Source organism: Castor canadensis, chromosome 16 (assembly GCF_047511655.1).
Source record: "Castor canadensis chromosome 16, mCasCan1.hap1v2, whole genome shotgun sequence".
NCBI classification, from domain to species: Eukaryota; Metazoa; Chordata; class Mammalia; order Rodentia; family Castoridae; genus Castor; species Castor canadensis.
Window position 1 is genome coordinate 83,916,979 of NC_133401.1, and position 18,220 is coordinate 83,935,198.

The 18,220-nt window shown below is 47.2% G+C and overlaps 1 protein-coding gene across 1 annotated transcript in view; it reads right to left on the bottom strand.

Annotated features, from left to right (window-relative positions):
* The window catches only part of Slit3 (slit guidance ligand 3), a 557,919-nt gene that overhangs the window by 110,288 nt on the left and 429,411 nt on the right, over window positions 1-18,220 (bottom strand). Inside the window, exons 8-9 of the mRNA XM_074057753.1 lie at window positions 16,616-16,779; window positions 9,005-9,146 (exon numbers count right to left, since the gene is read on the bottom strand). Of these exons, the coding sequence (XP_073913854.1) occupies window positions 9,005-9,146; window positions 16,616-16,779 (306 nt within the window). The remainder of the gene's footprint in view (window positions 1-9,004; window positions 9,147-16,615; window positions 16,780-18,220) is intronic.

Sequence of the window (18,220 nt, forward strand, 5' to 3'; positions counted from 1 at the left end):
CCCTCTGGATGTGAAGGGATGACTGTATTTATAAAAAGTTCTTATGGAGCACAGAGGGGATGACTGTATTTATAAAAAGTTCTTATGGAGCACAGAGGTGTTGTATTTGGATACAGAAAAAAAAGTCCCAGGTTTAGCCTGCTGACCTTGGCAGAGACCTTGCCCTCATTCTCACTCCTTGGGCTTGCTCTTTCTGGGATGGTTCTGTCTGTGGTTCCTTCTCTGCTGGCTTTAGGTCCTGGCTGAAGAGCCAACCTTTTATGGATTGCCAAGGCCATGATATCATGGGGACGACCTTGTCCCAGGAGGCCTCAGGGACTTCTCTGGGAAGGGGGAGGATGGCAGATTGTGAACAGCGTGTGCACCTTAAATGAAAAGTAAAGGCAAGGGTAGGAATAACAACAGCAAAAGCTAATAGGTGTCAGGTGCATAGATGTCAGGTACTGGGCTGAGGTTTACATGGTATGTCAGTTTTTACACCTCTTCAAGGCAGATCTTACTAGTTCTTACCACCTCCACTTTAGTACTTTATATTTTTGAAACAGGGTCTCACTTATGTAGCTCAGGATGGCCTCAAACTTGTCATCCTCCTGCCTTAGCCTCTGGAGAACTGGGATTATAAATTTGTGCAGCCACACCTGGCTCCACCCCCATTTTAAACAAATTCCCAAAGCCAGGAAGAGCTGCAGCTGTGATTTCAACCCACATTTGTCTGATTCTAAAGCCTGGACTGTCAACCAGTGAACGTTTCATTCTTTTGGGGCTTTAGTCCTGCTCATCTGCAGGGCAAACAGCCCCTGCCCCCGTCAACAGGAGTGTGAGCATGTGTGTGTGTGTGTGTGTGTGTGTGTGTGTGTGTGTGGTGTGTACACACACAGTCCCTACAGAGCAGGTGTCCCCAGAAAGGCCCTGCAGCCTGAGAGCAAGGATACAATGGTCTAGTGTGCAAGTGGAAAGACTTCAGTGTAAAGAAAAAGAAGCATTCCCATTAGCAAAAACAGTCACATTTCGGGATGTGTCAAGCCAACAGCTGTTTTAGGTGTCTCTTAACTGGCACATGTGTCTTTCTTTGTCTGGCAAACATTCTTTCAGGCTACAAACTGATCTAATAGCACTCGCATACAAACAGACATACAAATCAAACAGCTGAGCTCTCCCTGCACCAGCAAAAACAATGGGAGCATCGGACAGGGATACTAGCTGTATTGATCTGCCCATCCTTAATCATCGGTCATTCACAGACATGCGACTGAACACGACTTATTTCTGGCAACATATAAGTAAAGGTGATGCTACAGACACGGACAGGGGCACGTCTGCTAGTCACCTGAGACAGGTGCTGGAGCCCTAGTACTGGTAGGGATGACAACGTGAACATGTACCATTTTCATACACAGGCTCTGTGCTCCACACTCACGGCTCACCTTATCCTCTGCACAGTACCACACAGCAAGCGGTATTATTAGTATGTTCATTTTATGAATGAAGAAATGTGGAATGAGATCAGTCTGTTCAAGCTCAGGTAGATAGAGAATGGCAGGTCTTGGACTTGAACTCAGATTTGTCTGATGCAAGTGCCTGGGCTTTTAACCCCTGGACTATATTGTCCTTTCCCCCAGACACTACTTCCTGGTTTCTTAACTCTTTCTCATTTCTTTTAGTCTCCCTTTAATTTGGGAATGCTTGTTAGGAGGTCCAGATTCTGCAGAAGGAAGGAAACTCCATGTTTATCCACCCCCAAATCATCCTAAGTCATCAGGTTGGAGATCAGACAACAGCTCAGCATCCAATGGTCCAGTTCCTGTGCCTACAACAGAGCTGCAGGGGGCCCTTTTCAAGGTTGCGTTTTGGGCTCAACTTCTGAAGCCCTTTTCCCCCCATCCCTGTTGTTACTGTTGCTTGAGTGAGTCCTAGACTTCTCCACTGAATTTTTGTTTGGTCTGCAGTAAAGGTGAGGAGTACATTAATCTGACACCAGCCATGTCTCACCGGCTGTCTGCAGAACACCTGGCATCACCTACAGAGCAAAGGCACAGACATAGCGCCAGCTTTGCACTTCTTGTTAGATGCATGTCTATGGGTGCCTGCAGAGGACATTTTTAATCTCAGGAACAAATGGATGAAGAACAGGAGAAGAACTTGAGACCAAATCATCCTCTACATCACCTGCAGAGGTATTTGCTTTTTAGACACCTCTTTAAAAAAAAAAAGTAGCTTCCCATGTGCTATTTTCCCATGTGTTTTGCTCTCTAGTCCTTATGGGAGGTCTCTGGGAAGGAATGATGAACTGAGTTCTGCATAGGGGCAAACTGAGTGAGGCATGAGATGTTAAGAAACATGCCAAAGTCAGAAGCAGAGCCAGGATTCAAGTGCAAGATGGAACCCGAGGCACTGTTCTCAACCATTTGGTTGCTGGATCAGCTTCCCCTTCAAGCCACCTGTGTCTGCCCTATCCCCCTCCCTCCACAGACCTGTCCCCCAGAAACCTGGGGTTCTCAAGACATTTAAGAACCTGATGTCTGAGGACCCAGATATGAAGCCACACAACTATAACCAACTTGTCTTTGACAAAGGAGCTAAAAATATACGATGGAGAAATAGCAGCCTCTTCAACAAAAACTGCTGGGAAAACTGGTTAGCAGTCTGCAAAAAACTGAAACTAGATCCATGTATATCACCCTATACCAAGATTAACTCAAAATGGATCAAGGATCTTAATATCAGACCCCAAACTCTTAAGTTGATACAAGAAAGAGTAGGAAATACTCTGGAGTTAGTAGGTATAGGTAAGAACTTTGTCAATGAAACCCCAGCAGCACAGCAACTAAGAGATAGCATAGATAAATGGGACCTCATAAAACTAAAAGCTTCTGTTCATCAAAAGAAATGGTCTCTAAACCGAAGAGAACACCCACAGAGTGGGAGAAAATATTTGCCACTATACATCAGACAAAGGACTGATAACCAGAATATATAGGGAACTTAAAAAACTAAATTCTCCCAAAACTAATGAACCAATAAAGAAATGGGCACGTGAACTAAACAGAACTTTCTCAAAAGAAGAAATTCAAATGGCCAAAAAACACATGAAAAAATGCTCACCATCTCTAGCAATAAAGGAAATGCAAATTAAAACCACACTAAGATTCCACCTCACCCCTGTTAGAATAGCCATCATCAGCAACACCACCAACAACAGGTGTTGGCGAGGATGCGGGGAAAAAGGAACCCTCTTACACTGTTGGTGGGAATGTAGACTAGTACAACCACTCTGGAAAAAAATTTGGAGGCTACTTAAAAAGCTAAACATTGCTCTACCATTTGATCCAGCAATACCACTCTTGGGGATATACCCAAAAGACTGTGACACAGGTTACTCCAGAGGCACCTGCACACCCATGTTTACTGCAGCACTATTCACAATAGCCAAGTTATGGAAACAGCCAAGATGCCCCACTACTGACGAATGGATCAAGAAAATGTTGTATCTATACACAATGGGATTTTATGCAGCCATGAAGAAGAACGAAATGTTATCATTCGCTGGTAAATGGATGGAATTGGAGAACATCATTCTGAGTGAGGTTAGCCTGGCCCAAAAGACCAAAAATCGTATGTTCTCCCTCCTATATGGACATTAGATCAAGGGCAAACACAACAAGGGGATTGAACTTTGATCACAAGATAAAAGCGAGAGCACACAAGGGAGATATGAGGATAGGTAAGACACCTAAAAAATTAGCTAGCATTTGCTGCTCTCAATGCAGAGAAACTAAAGCAGATACCTTAAAAGCAACTGAGGCCAATAGGAAAAGGGGAACAGGTACTAGAGAAAAGGTGAGATCAAAAAGAATTAACCTAGAAGGTAACACACATGCACAGGAAATCAATGTGAGTCAACTCCCTGTATAGCTATCCTTATCTCAACCAGCAAAAACCCTTGTTCCTTCCTATTATTGCTTATACTCTCTCTACAACAAAATTAGAGATAAGGGCAAAATAGTTTCTGCTGGGTATTGAGGGGGTGGGGGTGAGAGGGAGGGGGTGGAGTGGGTGGTAAGGGAGGGGATGGGGGCAGGGGGGAGAAATGACCCAAGCATTGCATGCACATATGAATAATAAAACAATAAAAATTAAATAAAAAAGAATCTTAATAGAAAAGGAAAAAAAAAAAAAAAGAACCTGGTGTCTGTAACTTCTGGAGCACTCTGGAGCACTCCTGCTCCTTGGTTCTGTTTGCTGGTTTACTTTGATTTTTTAAAGCCCTGAGTGACCAGTGTCCTGGTGAAATATTTGCTGTTGTAAAGGAGCTGTCTCTCACTTCAAATGAACAATGGGGTTGAAGGGAGACAGGTGGAAATTGGGGCTGTTCCATCCCAGACGCTTTCACTTACAACTTGACCTTGAACCCTATCCACAGCCTCACTCCTTCACATAAATTATAAGTTTAGCTACCACAGCAGAGGACAGGAGACTCCAGAAAACACCAGGTAGGGGTTCAGAGTGAAACCAGACAAAAATGGGGCAGAGACGAGGCCAGGGCTCTAAGTACAGATGGTCCCACCAGAGCTTCTGAAGGCTCGGGAAGGAGTCTTAACAGCAAGAACAGGATTGTGCAGGCCTCCGCATCTTCCCCGAATCTCTCCTGGCTGGAGGCTGGCATTGGTTCAGAGAAACATCAGGGAGCAATGCAGACGGTGCCCTTGACGGGAACTGAGTTTCGAGGAAAATCTGCAGTGAACCCTCTCGCTGTGGGCTCTGGAAGCAAGCTATTTTTAGAGGAATTGGCTCTGATACGCACGAGGAGACCAGCACACATTTCTCTGAGCTGCTTTGGTTTTGCAAAAAATCTCAGAGACTCTGCCAGACTGCTTTGCGTGAGAGAAAGGTGTCCCTTCCAAATCTTGGGGATGCAGAACCTCTCCCAAGGTTGAAGCCATTTTAAAGATTGCTAATAGCTGAGGATGGAGATGAGGGAGCAGAGAGCCTGCGAGGGCAGCACGCATTGCTAAAGGGGAGGTGATGAATCTACACTACACAGGTGGCCGTGCCAAGAAGTGGGGTTCTTTACATTAAGAGGAAAAGGTGAAGTGCAGATGTCTTTGGGATGACATATCAGACTCTTGCTCTGGGGCGTATCCTGCTGTTCCAGCTCCCTGCTCCCAGGGCTGAGGGGGTGTGGCTCAAGTGGTAGAGGCCCTGCCTAGCATGTGCAAGGCCCTGAGTTCCAGTCCTAGTACCAACTCTCATCTTTTCCTTGCCTTTCCACCCACCTGCTGGCATTCTCCTACTTCCAAGAGGACTTGTTTTTGCTGCTTCAGAGACTTTAAGGCCAACACAAAGGTCCTCAGGCCCAGGCTTTGTTGCTGTTAGGAACAACTTGCCTGCCCCCAAGTTTTCTCTTACACATTGCCCCTAGAACGGCCCTTCCCAGCCATGCCATGGAGACCGGCATCATCTGCTTTGATTTCTCAGCTTCATTTCATCAGAGGAGAATGAGGCCAGGCGCAGCGAGAGAAGTCCTGTGCCATCCATCTGGTCGACCATGGGTGCCCAATAAGCAGAGGCAGCCTCATTACCATGTCTGCATACATTTGCATGAAGATGAGCTGCTCCCAGGTCCAAGCCACACTGCATGTGGCTAGCCTCCTTCTGCTCTCTCAACCAACCCTTGAAAGAACTGACCTGTCTTTATGGGACAGCTCTTAAGATACGGCTTCTTTCCTTTCTTTCTTCCCTTCACCTTTCCTTCCTTCCCTTCCCTTCCCCTTTCTTCCCTTCACTTCCTTTCCCTTCCTTTCCCCTCCCCCCCTCTCCCTGCCTTCCTTATTTGGCAGTACTGGGGTTTGAACTCAGGGCCTCTTGCTTGCAAGGCAGGTGCTCTACCACTTGAGCTGCACCCCTAATGAAACTGGAGGTAATCATCGCAGCACTTCTGGTTGTAAAATAACAACGATCATTGCTAACCTAGTGTAGCCACACGCCAGACACAATGTCAAGTGTTTTACAGCACACACCACTTCACTCTCCCATGACCCACTGACAGAGAACCACTGGCCTCTGTATTTCAGGTCAGGAAACCAAGGCTCAGAAAAGTTCTTTGCCAGTGGCCACAAGGCAGGCCTACGCCAGCACCTGGGCCTGCCCGAGTCTATGGTTTTCACTCTTAACTACCTGGTAGTTGTCTTATTTTTGGAAACAGTCTAGCTAGACTTTTAGATTTTACAGGCTAGGTGGTGATATATTATTTGTTTTTGCGAATTAAGGTAATCTGTATGTGTGCATATTACATATTTAACACAGATTTATAATTATATCATTAATTACACACATATAACCCACACATACTCTGCCTCCAGCACCATCATTTTGTAAAAATAAAGGCTATTTTTGATAAGAATGATAATGAAGAACTCCAGTAACTTGAAGAACACTGCTCGAAATGATATTTTTGCTCAGTGGAAAACTTATCATAGTGTTCTCGACTCTCACTTTACCTGACACTGGGAAAAACTCAGTAGTAATCACACAGTCCCTTGGCAATTACCACAATAGCTCGTCAATGACTGTTTTGAAATTCACTGTCCCGATGTGAGCCGAACCACCCAGGTATGGTCTAGCCTGCGAAAGGTGCACTACTAATGTGGACACCTGCAGTTTCTCTCTCCTTGAAACCTGGGCTGTGTACCTGCAGGGCCCACGTTGTGGGTACAGAGATGTAAAGCAGGAGGGGAGGGTGGGTGGGCCCAGGGCTCCCAAATCAGGGCTGGAGTGGGAGATACTGGCTACAGCTTGATGATCTAGACTAGCCTCGTCCAGCAGACTGCGGTTTAGGATCCTGGCCAAGGGAAGGTCTATGGTTGCCAAGGACAGAAGATGAAATCTGGCAGAGAGAAGGAGAGAGGAGCAAGGTGGGGCAGAGAAACACAGGAGGGGTCATGGGAATCTGCACAGAGATGAGGGCTGGCAGGCGTTCAGACTGGAACACCACCTTGGGAGGGTCAGAGTCTCACCCTAACGTGGGTGGAGAGGAATGGGGAGAGGTCCTAGAAAGGAGAGCACAGGATTAACTGAGCAGAGAGAGACAGAGGTGGTAAGTGACGTGGGCAGAGAAGAAAGCAGAACAGGAAAGAAGACAGATGACAGAAGAGGAGACGAGAAGGGATGGGTGGGAGGTGGGTGGGGCTCAGAGAATTCCAGGGAGCGAGGGCTCCCCAACACTGGACAATGGCCTATGGGGAGTGTGGATAGCTACAGTGAAGCAGCAGGGTCCCCACTGCTGGGACTGGGAAGAGAAGAATGAGGGTAAAGACCACAGAGGCTGCAGCAAGCACTTCTTATCACTAGCTCCTGCCTGCAGAAAGGGTGCAGGCATGGCCGTGCCCAGTGGGAATGGGGAGGAGAGTTCTGAAGGGAATCAGAGAGAAAGTGAAGTGGATGAAGAAAGGAGAAAGTAGGACTGCACTGTAGTAAGTCATGTTTCTTCCCATCTCAATCAGGGTAAAACCATATCCCATGATCGCCCTCCTTACTTCTCTGACCTAGTCCCCTACCACCTTCCCTTTTGTTTACTCCACTCCAGCCACACTGGCTTTCTGGTGTACCAGGCACACTCTCACCTCAGGGCCTTTGACATGGTATTTCTACCCTCTACCTATTCCTCCAGATGGCTACTTGTCTTTTCTCTCACTTGTTCTCACTTTGCTTTTCTCCATAGATCGTATCACTTTCTAACATACTGTATCATTTACTTTGGTTTGGTTATTGTTTATACCCCACTCCCATGCACTGGCTATAAAGGCAGAAATTTTGTCTACTTTGTTTACTGCTGTCTTTCCAAGCACAGAACAAAGACTGCAACACAGTGGGTGCACAATAGGTACTTGCTGAGTGAATATATGAGGGAATGAGTCAATGGGAATGAATCTACTGGAATAAGTTGGGGTGAGAGGGGTGTGCACAGGGGGAGGGGGAGGAAGAGAAGGAGTGGGAGGAGGGGATGGTGAAACAGAAGTACATCTTTTATTGGAGGACTTTTATCTAGTGATGCTTTCAGTAGAAGGGCTCCATATAATGGTGTCAATAAAGCCACCTAAAGGTGAACACAGAAAATGCACACAGCTGTGGCCATTTCAAGAGTGATCTCGATCGAGGTCAATGTTGACTGACCAGAATGAGGCAATGGCTGCCTTCTAGTGTCAGAGGGAAGGGTAACAAGACTGCACACCTCGTGGAAATTTTTGACATCTGTACATCCCATACACACACACAATCTTTTCCTTTGTTTAGAGGACAGAAATTTTTGACATCTGTACATCCCATACACACACACAATCTTTTCCTTTGTTTAGAGGACAGAAATCTGATTGGAAATGAAGAACTCAGTGACCTTCTAGTGACAGCTGTACCCTCAGCTCATCATCCGTGTCCTTCCTTCCTCCTCCTCCACCATGGCCATGTTATAGAGCCCTTGTCCATGTTTCAAGCACCAGTATTTCACTTGGTTTTCATCATGACCCATGACATGCAATGCTGTAATTATCACATCCTTATAGGTGGAAAAGCTAACAAGGACAGTAATTATTTCATAGGTGGTAAGTGGGACAGCCAGAATGGGACAGTGTGACACTAGTCAGGGTTTGGTAAACATCCGGAGGAGGACCTGACAGAACATATTTTAGGTTGTGTGGGCCCAACAGCCACTGGTCAATACTGCCACACAGGAACAACCATAGACGGCAGATAAGTGAATGGATGCAAACGTGTTCCAATAAAACTTTCTTTAGAAAAATAGGTGGTGGGTGTATCTGAACTCTGTTCTTGAGTTCACGAACTTGACCATGAGCTATCACACCTGGGAAAACCCAGAAAGACAATGAAGAGAGTCCTGAGTGTTTGTAACTGTCATCTCTAACAACCAGCATGGTGATAGCCTAGCATGGGGTTGGCTGTGATGGAGAGGTGAACTCACCAGGGGGATGGAGGGGTGGCACAGGGCACTTACATTTCCACGATGCCCTCTGGCAAGTTGGCGGGGATTTCCGTCAAGCCTTTGCCTCGACAGTCCACGATGTTATTACTGCAAGTACAGGAGGAAGGGCAGGAGAGAGAGTTGGCATTGCAGGATGGAGCCTCTGAGTTGGGACCTGTGGGGCCAAAACAAAATAGTCAATTCATGTCACCATCAGGAGTCATCTAAACCTTCCCAAGGACATAGACTTACCTGACAAGCTATCTGACAAATTATCACCAATGCACATCCTCCCTCTCCTGGGAGACCTAGAAGAGATTCTGACCTTGACCTCTCTATTTCTGGGTTGTTCCACCTTCTCTTTATCTCACCATTCTGGTTTTTAATAGACAGAGGACCTCCGAGAGTCAGGCACACATGAAATGTGCCACTGGAACCCAAAAGGTCACACACTGGATCCACTGTTCTGGGTGCTCAATGTCTGTACAGTGTTCTGGTTTTTATATGGTGGCTGGACGTTGAGTGAAGACACAACTCTAGTCTTTTCTCTAGTGTTTGGAAGCCAGAGGAGGTGTCACAGTAAAGAAGGTGGCAGAACTTCCCCATTTGGGGCACTGAGTTGTCAAAGTGTCAGTCCATTCACTAGCCATTTCCAAATGGCTTTTATGTCCAGGGAACACACAAATAAAACTGACCTGACTAGAGAAGGCAAAGAAGTTGCTACATATTTTGGAGTCAGCTCTTCATTTTGTTTGAGATGAGAATCAGCGGGAATTTAAAGCAAAGTGATAGAAGCCCAAGTACATGGAACACCGGGAGTCCATTTTGAAAGCCAAACATGGACAAACATACTCATTACCAACCTAACTCGGGATTCAGAGACACAGGGAATCTTTCTGACCACTTTCTCCAGTGGTCAAATCCCAAACACAAGTAATAAATTCAAACGTTTTAAAGACACTGTAAATGTTTTCCTGCTTTGATCTCTAACTCAAAGTGGGGTAAGAATCTCAAACACGTGGCTGGTTTTCCAAATGTGATCCCAAAGGGACCCCAGCCAAGCAGCCTCCCAGGCCATGCCCCTTGCCCTTGGATCTGGCCAGAGCATGTATTTTTATGTCTGACTGGACCCCACTCTGTGCAAAGGGCCCTGGCTGAGACCAAGCCCAGCCCATCTCTGTAGAGCCCTTTCTTCCTGAACCTAGAGCTTCCAGCTGTGGCTCTTGGGTGCAGATTAAATGGCAAAAATGGGACAGGTGTTCAGGGAACAGGATTTTGGGCTTGGCCCCTGTTCATAAGAGAAATTGAATCTGGAGTGAGTCTAGCTACAGTGGCTGATTCAGGCGACCTGGGGCTGGGGCAAGTCCTCATCTGGACATCAGGGTTCCAAATGAAGGGTCCCTCTCTATGTCCAATAGTGCCTGTGCCCCCAAGGGCTGACCTTTCTCTAGGAGCTCAAGGTGGTGCCTATGGTTTAATCTGGAATATTTCCCTTCTCAGGATGGGCCAGCCCACTAACCAGAGAATAGCATTACTCTTTGCCTCATATAGCCATGCAAAACCAAAATTTCCAAACGATCTCTTAGCTGAGATATTTGAGAAAATATCCTTGTCCAGGGAACAAGGACTTCAAAGTCACAGCTGATGGAGGCCGTGCTAGAGAGCTGACGATGCACACTAAACCCCAACTAGAACATGCTCCCAGAAGCAGCAGGGATACCAATGTCATTCCAAGTTAGGAATACATTTCTGAGACAACGACAACACAGAGCAAAGCCTGCAGGAGCCTCAGGTCAGGAAGGAGAGGGTGTTGTGGATGAGAAAAGTTCTGGAGTCCCACTGCAACTGGAATCTTAGTTCTACCACTTCATATTTACTTCCCTGTGCCTCATTTCCCCCATTCCCCCACCTATAAAATGAGCAAAATCAGTTTCATAGCATTTTGTTTTTTGGTGGGTCTAGGGTTTGAACTCAGGACTTCACACAAAGCAGGAGTGCTACAACTTGAGCCTCAACTCCAGCTCCATAGCACGGTTTTGTCATGAAGTCAATGCCCAAAGAGTATTTAGAAGGATCCAGGCAGGTAGAGTAAGACCTTAGCAAAGCTAAGGGTCTTAGGCAAGTGACAGTACCTCTCTGAGCTTCTCTGGTACCATCTCAGTGAAAAAGGACTTAGGATCACATAGTTTCTGAAGTCTTTCTTGGCTTCAGGTCAACGCCCCCAATCTTCAGAGAGGAAGCACAGGGAGTCAGACACCTAACAGCAGTGGGTGCTCCTCCACCCCATCTCTGCTCATGGGCAGCAGAAGACCCAGTGTGGAGGGATCTCATCCCATCACCACATCCCAGGGTGCCTGGGAGCAGCTGGCATCAGAGGCATGGTTTTGAAGTGCGGATTGTATACCCAAGGAAACTGGCAGGCCTGGTCTTCCACCTCAAGGGCACCAGCTCCTGCCGAGGCCAGGGAGAATGGGTGCACCTGCACACCTTCCTGTCTGGGAAATGCCAGGGATAGGGTCTGAGCCCCCGCACTTGCATCCATTCAGGCAGAGGAACTGGATGGCAGTCCTTTTGAGCTGTCAAAATACTATTGCCTGGGGTGTGTTGAAAAAGGAGGGGAGAGGGACACCAGATTTAACTTCCCATTAGCAACAGGAAGTTAGGACACGGAGTTTTATCAGAGGTAGCCCTTCTGATGTCTATGTTAAAATAAGTCTATTCAAGTTTGCAGCCTCAAGGCCCCCTGGGAACTGGCTGGGCCTTCCACAGGGAGGCTCGGATTCTGTTGGTAGTGTGAGCAACATTTCAAGGCATGTTGTCCAGGCAAAAAGCCTTTGAGAAAGATTCCTCGAGCAGGTCACTAATAACACCTTTAATCACACAGAGAGAAATGACCATAATTATAGCCTTTGTCACCACCCGGGGCTGCCAGCTCCTCAGGCGGGCATCCACATGCCCCACGGTGAGGATGTCACCTTCTCAATTAAACAAGAACACTTCAGGTTTCAGATGAGGTTGAAAGACAGATGCACTTGCTCTGGAAGCATTGCCATCTGATCAGTGCTGGATGGATCAAGTCAATTTCTCTGAGCCCCTGAGGGGATGGCAGAAGTCTCCCTTTGCTCTCTGTGTCTGGACAGACTGAGACTAGAGTTCTATGAGGGCAGTGACTTTTTTTTTTTTTTTTTGGCCTTAATTACCATTATATCCTCAGTGCCTAAGACAGGGCTCGATGTAGAACATGGGCTCAATGAGCAGGTCTGGCTAGCAAGAGGATCACACGTGAGTGGAACTGGCCCAGAAGTCCAGCAGAGGTGGAGGCCAACTACATAGGGGGGCTTTCCGGTGAGGAATCCCGAGGAAAGGCTCCCTGAGTGCTGAGGGCACTGGCTGTGGCATCGGTCACTGAGTGGGGAAAGGGAGGGGTCACAGAAGATGGGAAAGAGTTCAGATCTTTCCACTACAGTTCTCTGTGCTGGCAAAGCCTGTTTGCCTAGTGCTGTGGTTTAACCAGATGTCCTGGGGGAGGGCAGAGCAGAGCTGGGGCACTAGCACTTGGGGAAGAGAGAGAGCAGGATTGTATTCCCAGCCAGACCTCTTCTTGAAGACCCTGTGGCTGCTAGCATGGGCCGTGGGCTCTAGTTCTCAGAGAGAAGAAAGGTGGCCCTTGATGACCAGGGCTGGCTCCTGCCCACCATCCCATTTTTGTTCTCTTAAAGGCAAAAGGGAGATGACTATCATGACTAAAGTGCACGGCCCTGACCTGTCTGCCCAATGACAGGACAAAAATCACGAACTTCAAACCTACACAGGCCTATGGGGACATCAAGGAATCAGAAACTGTGAAAATGGTGATTATGTGCCAGGGGCACCATGTGGCCAAGCCAAGAATATTCCCCATCCTAATAACAGCAGGTGACATTTGCTTAAAGAATACTATGTGCCCGACACTGCGACAAATGCCCGCACATGTTATCTCACTTGATCTTCATAAAAACATGATTTAGGCTCTACTGCTATCATTTCTATTATACTGAAAAGTACAAGGTCGAGGTCACAGGGCACTGCCCAAGGTCACAGGGCTATGGAACAACATTCTTCTGTCACCTCTGCCAAAAAATACCCAAAATGCCTCTCTTTACTGCCACAAAATTGGAAACCCTCAGAGCCTCTGGATCTCAGGTGGTAGGAGCAGCAGGTGCAGAGGCTGAAACGGGGATTGTGTGAGCTACACTGGAGGGCTGGACACGCCTGTGTTTCTTTCTGTCTTAGTAAGATATCGCCCAGTGGAGTGCACAGAGTAGACAATCGAATGGCCTTATGAGCATATGGAAATAAATCAATTCCAGTTTGCAAATTAAGCTCCCCCACTGGCCTCTGGCCTTCCCAAAGCCGACAACAGACCACACTGACAACAGAACTCAGCCACAATGATGAGAATATAAATGAATGTGATTTAAACAGCAGAGGCATGATAATTTTGGAAATGGCTAAATAAACTTAATAATCTCATTCCTGCAATGTTCAATTATGGGGTTTTAATTAAAACCTCCTAAGGAGATGGGTGGCTAGTTATGGCTTACCTTAATTTTGTTCATACTTAGAAACTAGTCCTAAATTAGAGAGAGAGAGAGAGAGAGAGAGAGAAGAAGAGAAAAGAAAGAAGAAATGAGGAAGAAGAAGCTTTGTTTCCAGGCAGGAGAATTGTTTGCGGGGAGACTGGGGGTCAAGCACTATTCTAGGCAAGTGGGTATTTGAAAAAATATAAGACACGGTCCCTCATTGCTAGAAGGCAAGAGTGATATCTTTGTGAAAAGGTGTCTCATATTCGAGGTCATGGCGCTAAGTCTGAGGTAGGAAGACAAACCAAACAGACCCAAAGACATGCAAGGGAAAGAGATGATTAATTCAGGGGTCAAATACTAAACTAATAAGCATAAATTATGAACTATGACAGGCACAAATCTTAGATTAAGTACTGGAAAGTAACCCCTGGAAAATAAATCCTAGAATTTAAACCCCAAAATAAACCCTTTTGATGAGCATTTTTTAAAAAACTAACTTTTCCTTTGGTCATTATCAGGAACCTTGATAAAATTCTAGTCTGGCCCAGGCCTCAAGAAGGAAGTGTGGCTCAAGGATTGCTCCTGTCCGTGGGTCTCAGCCTTCCCCTTGAAACAAATGAAGTTTACCAAACAAACCCTGTCAGCAGTCATCGAAGGAAGCCAGCAGGCAGCTGTATAGCCAATAATACACTCATAAAAAGTAAAATAAAGTCATATTCCCTGACCCAATTGTCTCCTTGTCTCCCAGAGGAAGAAAATAAGTGTCTTTGCCTGGAAGGGTACAGTTGACAGAGAAGATGAATTTGCTAAGTGCTTTGCCAGCAAACTTTGGGGTTAGCTGATAGTGATAAGGAGCCTGGCTTCTGGGAGAGAGGCCTGGCTCCAGACAGTTGGATTTAATTCTCAGGGAGATACCAGGGAGTTGGGTAGGCAGGCCCCCCAGGCCGAGTGAGATAAAGCTCCTTCCTATCTCTGGAGTATGTGTTTGGTGAGTTTTTCCACACCACTTAAGGCCTAGAGAGCCTCCCTCATGCTCTCTTGACAGGGACTGCTGGAGTGGAGTACCCACAGAGATGGCTCAACTGGTACCGTGTGCCTTTCCTCCTCCTGAGTGGCAATCTCTGCTTTCATAGAGAAGTCCTTGTCCCTCTGCTCTGAGGTCCCTCAGTGAGTTGCTGGAATAGCTTGAACTGGGAGCATTTGTGTTTTTGCACCTTCAAACAACCACAGCGGGTCACAGAGCAGTCTCATTCAGGCTAACTGCCTTGCTGGGGTGGGTGGGTGGCCTACATCCTTCATGTGCTGCTGTGGGGTGGTCGGCACCCATGATAACTCTTCTCTGTGCCCTTCTCCTTGGGCCTCCCAGACAGACCATGCTGATTTAACTGTATGTCCCAGATGGAGCCTTGCTCCATGCTGCCACCTCTGGCTTGCTTTTATCAGTCTCACAAACTATCTTGAACAATTATGGAGCAGGTGGCATTTCTGTGGGGTCTGCACCCCACCGATGATGGCAGTTCACTTGTCACAGATATCCACTGCACCTGTTCCCCCAGAGCACGGTAACTGATCTTCACCTTTTCAAAAGTAACCCCTTATGCCATCCTGATTTTTAACCTATGGGTGCCTTGCCCTAAATTCATGCAGGCAGAGGTTTAAAGCATATTGATGTTGGAGTCTTTGGGCTAAATTCTTACATCCTCCAGACATCTGGCTTTGTGTTAGAAGCTAGCAGGACCATCCTAATCAATGTGCTTGACTGCCATGAACAGGAAAAGTGCAAAGGACACTCCTGCGTAACTCACGGGACCTGCCTGCTGCATCCAGGCTTTCCAAGAAGGAAATTTGGGGCACTCACATTTCCAGGACCAGGAGAGACAGACTTACTACCATGGGTTTGAATCTGCCATTGGGTAAGCAACACTGTACCACTCTTGGCTGGGAAGGTGTTTTCATGACCAGGCAGTGTTTATGGTCAAACATCACCTCACCCTGGGTACCACCTATAATGATGTGTTTAATATTCTCTCCAATTAGTTTTTCTCATGAGCTCTGTAATTACTTCTTTCACTGGCTCTTATGCCGATATTGCACCCTTTGCCTAGTAATTACTGTAATTGTAGTCACTATTTTTGAATTTGGTGCCTGGGTGATAAATGGTTTTATTATATGTGCTTGATGGGAAATGATTTCTAAGTGGGCGTCTACAGGAAGTTATTGAGGTGCTCCTCTGTGGCATGCTGAAATGTTTCTGGGGCAAGAAAAATGTGAAGTAATAGCATGACAGGAGGAGGACGCAGACAGCGAGATTAAGCTGAATTCAAGGAAATCTGTGCATTATGCAAAGGCAGCCTAAGAGCAGAGTGGGGTGAGTCTGTACCCCTGGCTGAACTGGGGCCTGGGAGCACAGACTGGACTCCATAAGCCCTTGGTACTCAAAGTGAGCACCAGCTAAGAAGGGCAAGGAGAACTGTATGGTCAGCCCCCTGTGCACACCAGCTTGCCATACTAGGCCGTTACAGGCCCTGGACTCCAAGTCCAGGACTGGGTTCCTGGGAATGTAGCCACCTCTTCAACTGAACATTTCCTTTTTCCTTTCCTCTCCTGTCTCCCACTTCCTTTTCCTTCCCTTTCCATTTCTATTTTGGCTAGCTCTACTGTTTTGCCAGAAAAGAGAGAAATTCATGGAAGTATAGGATGTGAAAGAAAAGTAAGAACAAGCAGAATTTGGGGTGTTTTAAAAGATATGTTCCCTGGGAAGATCTTGGCCACCTTTCCTCCCCAGAGAGGTATGTGTCTGTATGGTTTGGTTTTGTGTGCCACAGCTTGCCTTGATTGTTCTGGGGCTAAACAGAACATAATTCATGAGTTCCTAGCATTTTCCATTTCTGATGCCCAGCGCAGAGACCCTTCTATGAAACCCTTAGAAACTCTAGGTGTTTACCACCGAGTAATGGAGGCTACCTGTGTGATTCCTTGCACTCCAAGCTGTGGACTGGGATGCCAGGGTCATAATGAGAAGAGCTCCTGGGTAGGTGAGTCCTAGCCCAGGAGGGGAGAGCAGGTGGGGCAGCCTCACCTGGACACACGTACTCCTTCTTCTGCACGTCTGCCACGTTGAAACCCCTCAGGTGCACGGGAGCCATGCAGAGTGTGAACTGGCCGACGGTTCGCCTCTGTCGCAGCCAATCTGAGAGCCAGGCCAGGTGGCAGTCACAGTACAGGTGGTTGGAATGGAGGCGCCTGGGAGGAGAGATGGAGGGAAGATGCTGTCACCAGGTGGAGCGAGGAGGCTGCCCATGGCTGAGCAGTGTTGCCTTGTCTGCCAGCCTTACGACTCTTACAGTGGGTTGAGCTTTGCCTTCCATGCTCCTGAAAAACAGAAGCCTCAGCCCTTTTACTGCCAAGCCACAAACTATCTTCCCATGTAGGCCAGAGCCAATGGATGCCCTTGAGGTTCTGAGCAATTTTCATTTCTCAACAGTAATTTCATTCTCTTCTTTCCCATGTGATCAAGACTCAGCACACAGGAGAGGGAGAGTGGCATTAGTATAGAGACGGTTGGAAAGGGGCAGCTCTGCACATTTCAGTGCATTAGCTAGCAGGAGATACAGCTGGCTTCAAACATGCCCCGTGATCTCAATGTCCCTGTGTACAGTGACAGTGTGGCTGAGATCTGCTGCTGCCTTTATCTGTTGGCTCTCCTTCGTTCCCTGAGTGTCATTTATGAGCCCACTGTACAAAATGAGGAAGGGCCTAAAACCCAGTGTCACCATGCACACCAGTCAGGTGAGAAGGGCACAGAGAGAAGGCACTTTCTGACGGATGTGCCTTCTCTTCATCCTCAAACTTAAATAAGGTGTTCAGACTGGACTCGTGCCCTCCACAGCCACCTCACAATGGTGCCTTCCTCTCCTTGTCAAGTTCAAGTTCACCTAGTGCATTAGCTATTCTAACCACTTGAGGTGCCTATGAAAAGATTTTCTAAGCAGTTCCAGGACGCTGGCTTTCCTCCTCTGGGAATTGTGATTCCAGACCAATTTCTTGCCCTTGAGTGAACAGGATTCCCTGGAGGGCTCTGCCTGTTCCATTTGAGATGGAAGCCCGGCTGGTTAAGTGACTTGAATTTCCTTTCTGTGAGCTGGAAGACAAACTCAGGCTTTCTAGGGGCTTTTAAAGGGTCCTCAAGGACCCTCTACCAGGATTTCCACCTTCCATGTTCCCTGCAGTCCTAAGTCATTGCAAGTGGTGGTGGGTGAGTTTTAGTCCCATTGAACTTGGGTTTCAGATGTAAATTTCAAGTAGGCAACCCTGGACGTGCTAACCAGCTAGCAGCTGTCTTGGGACTGTCAAGTGCTGTGTCAAGCCTGTTAATACTGAGTGGCAGCCTGAAGGAGTGGCTGGGGCTACCTCGGTGACTGTGACGGGAGAGCTGAAGAGCCCTAGACCACACTCCACTTAGCGCAATGTCAACACTGCCAAACGCTGGCCATTGCAGCTGACTCAGGCTGTGTGCTGGCACAGTCTTCCTGCCACGGATGGGCACAGAGCTCCAGAGCGCCAGGGCCACCGGGGACTAGGCTGTCCCTGGTCCCATCATCTCAGACAGGTGATATGAATCCAGATCTCACAGAAGATGTAATTTTTTTCTGATAAAATATTTGTAGATGATTTTATGATTTTG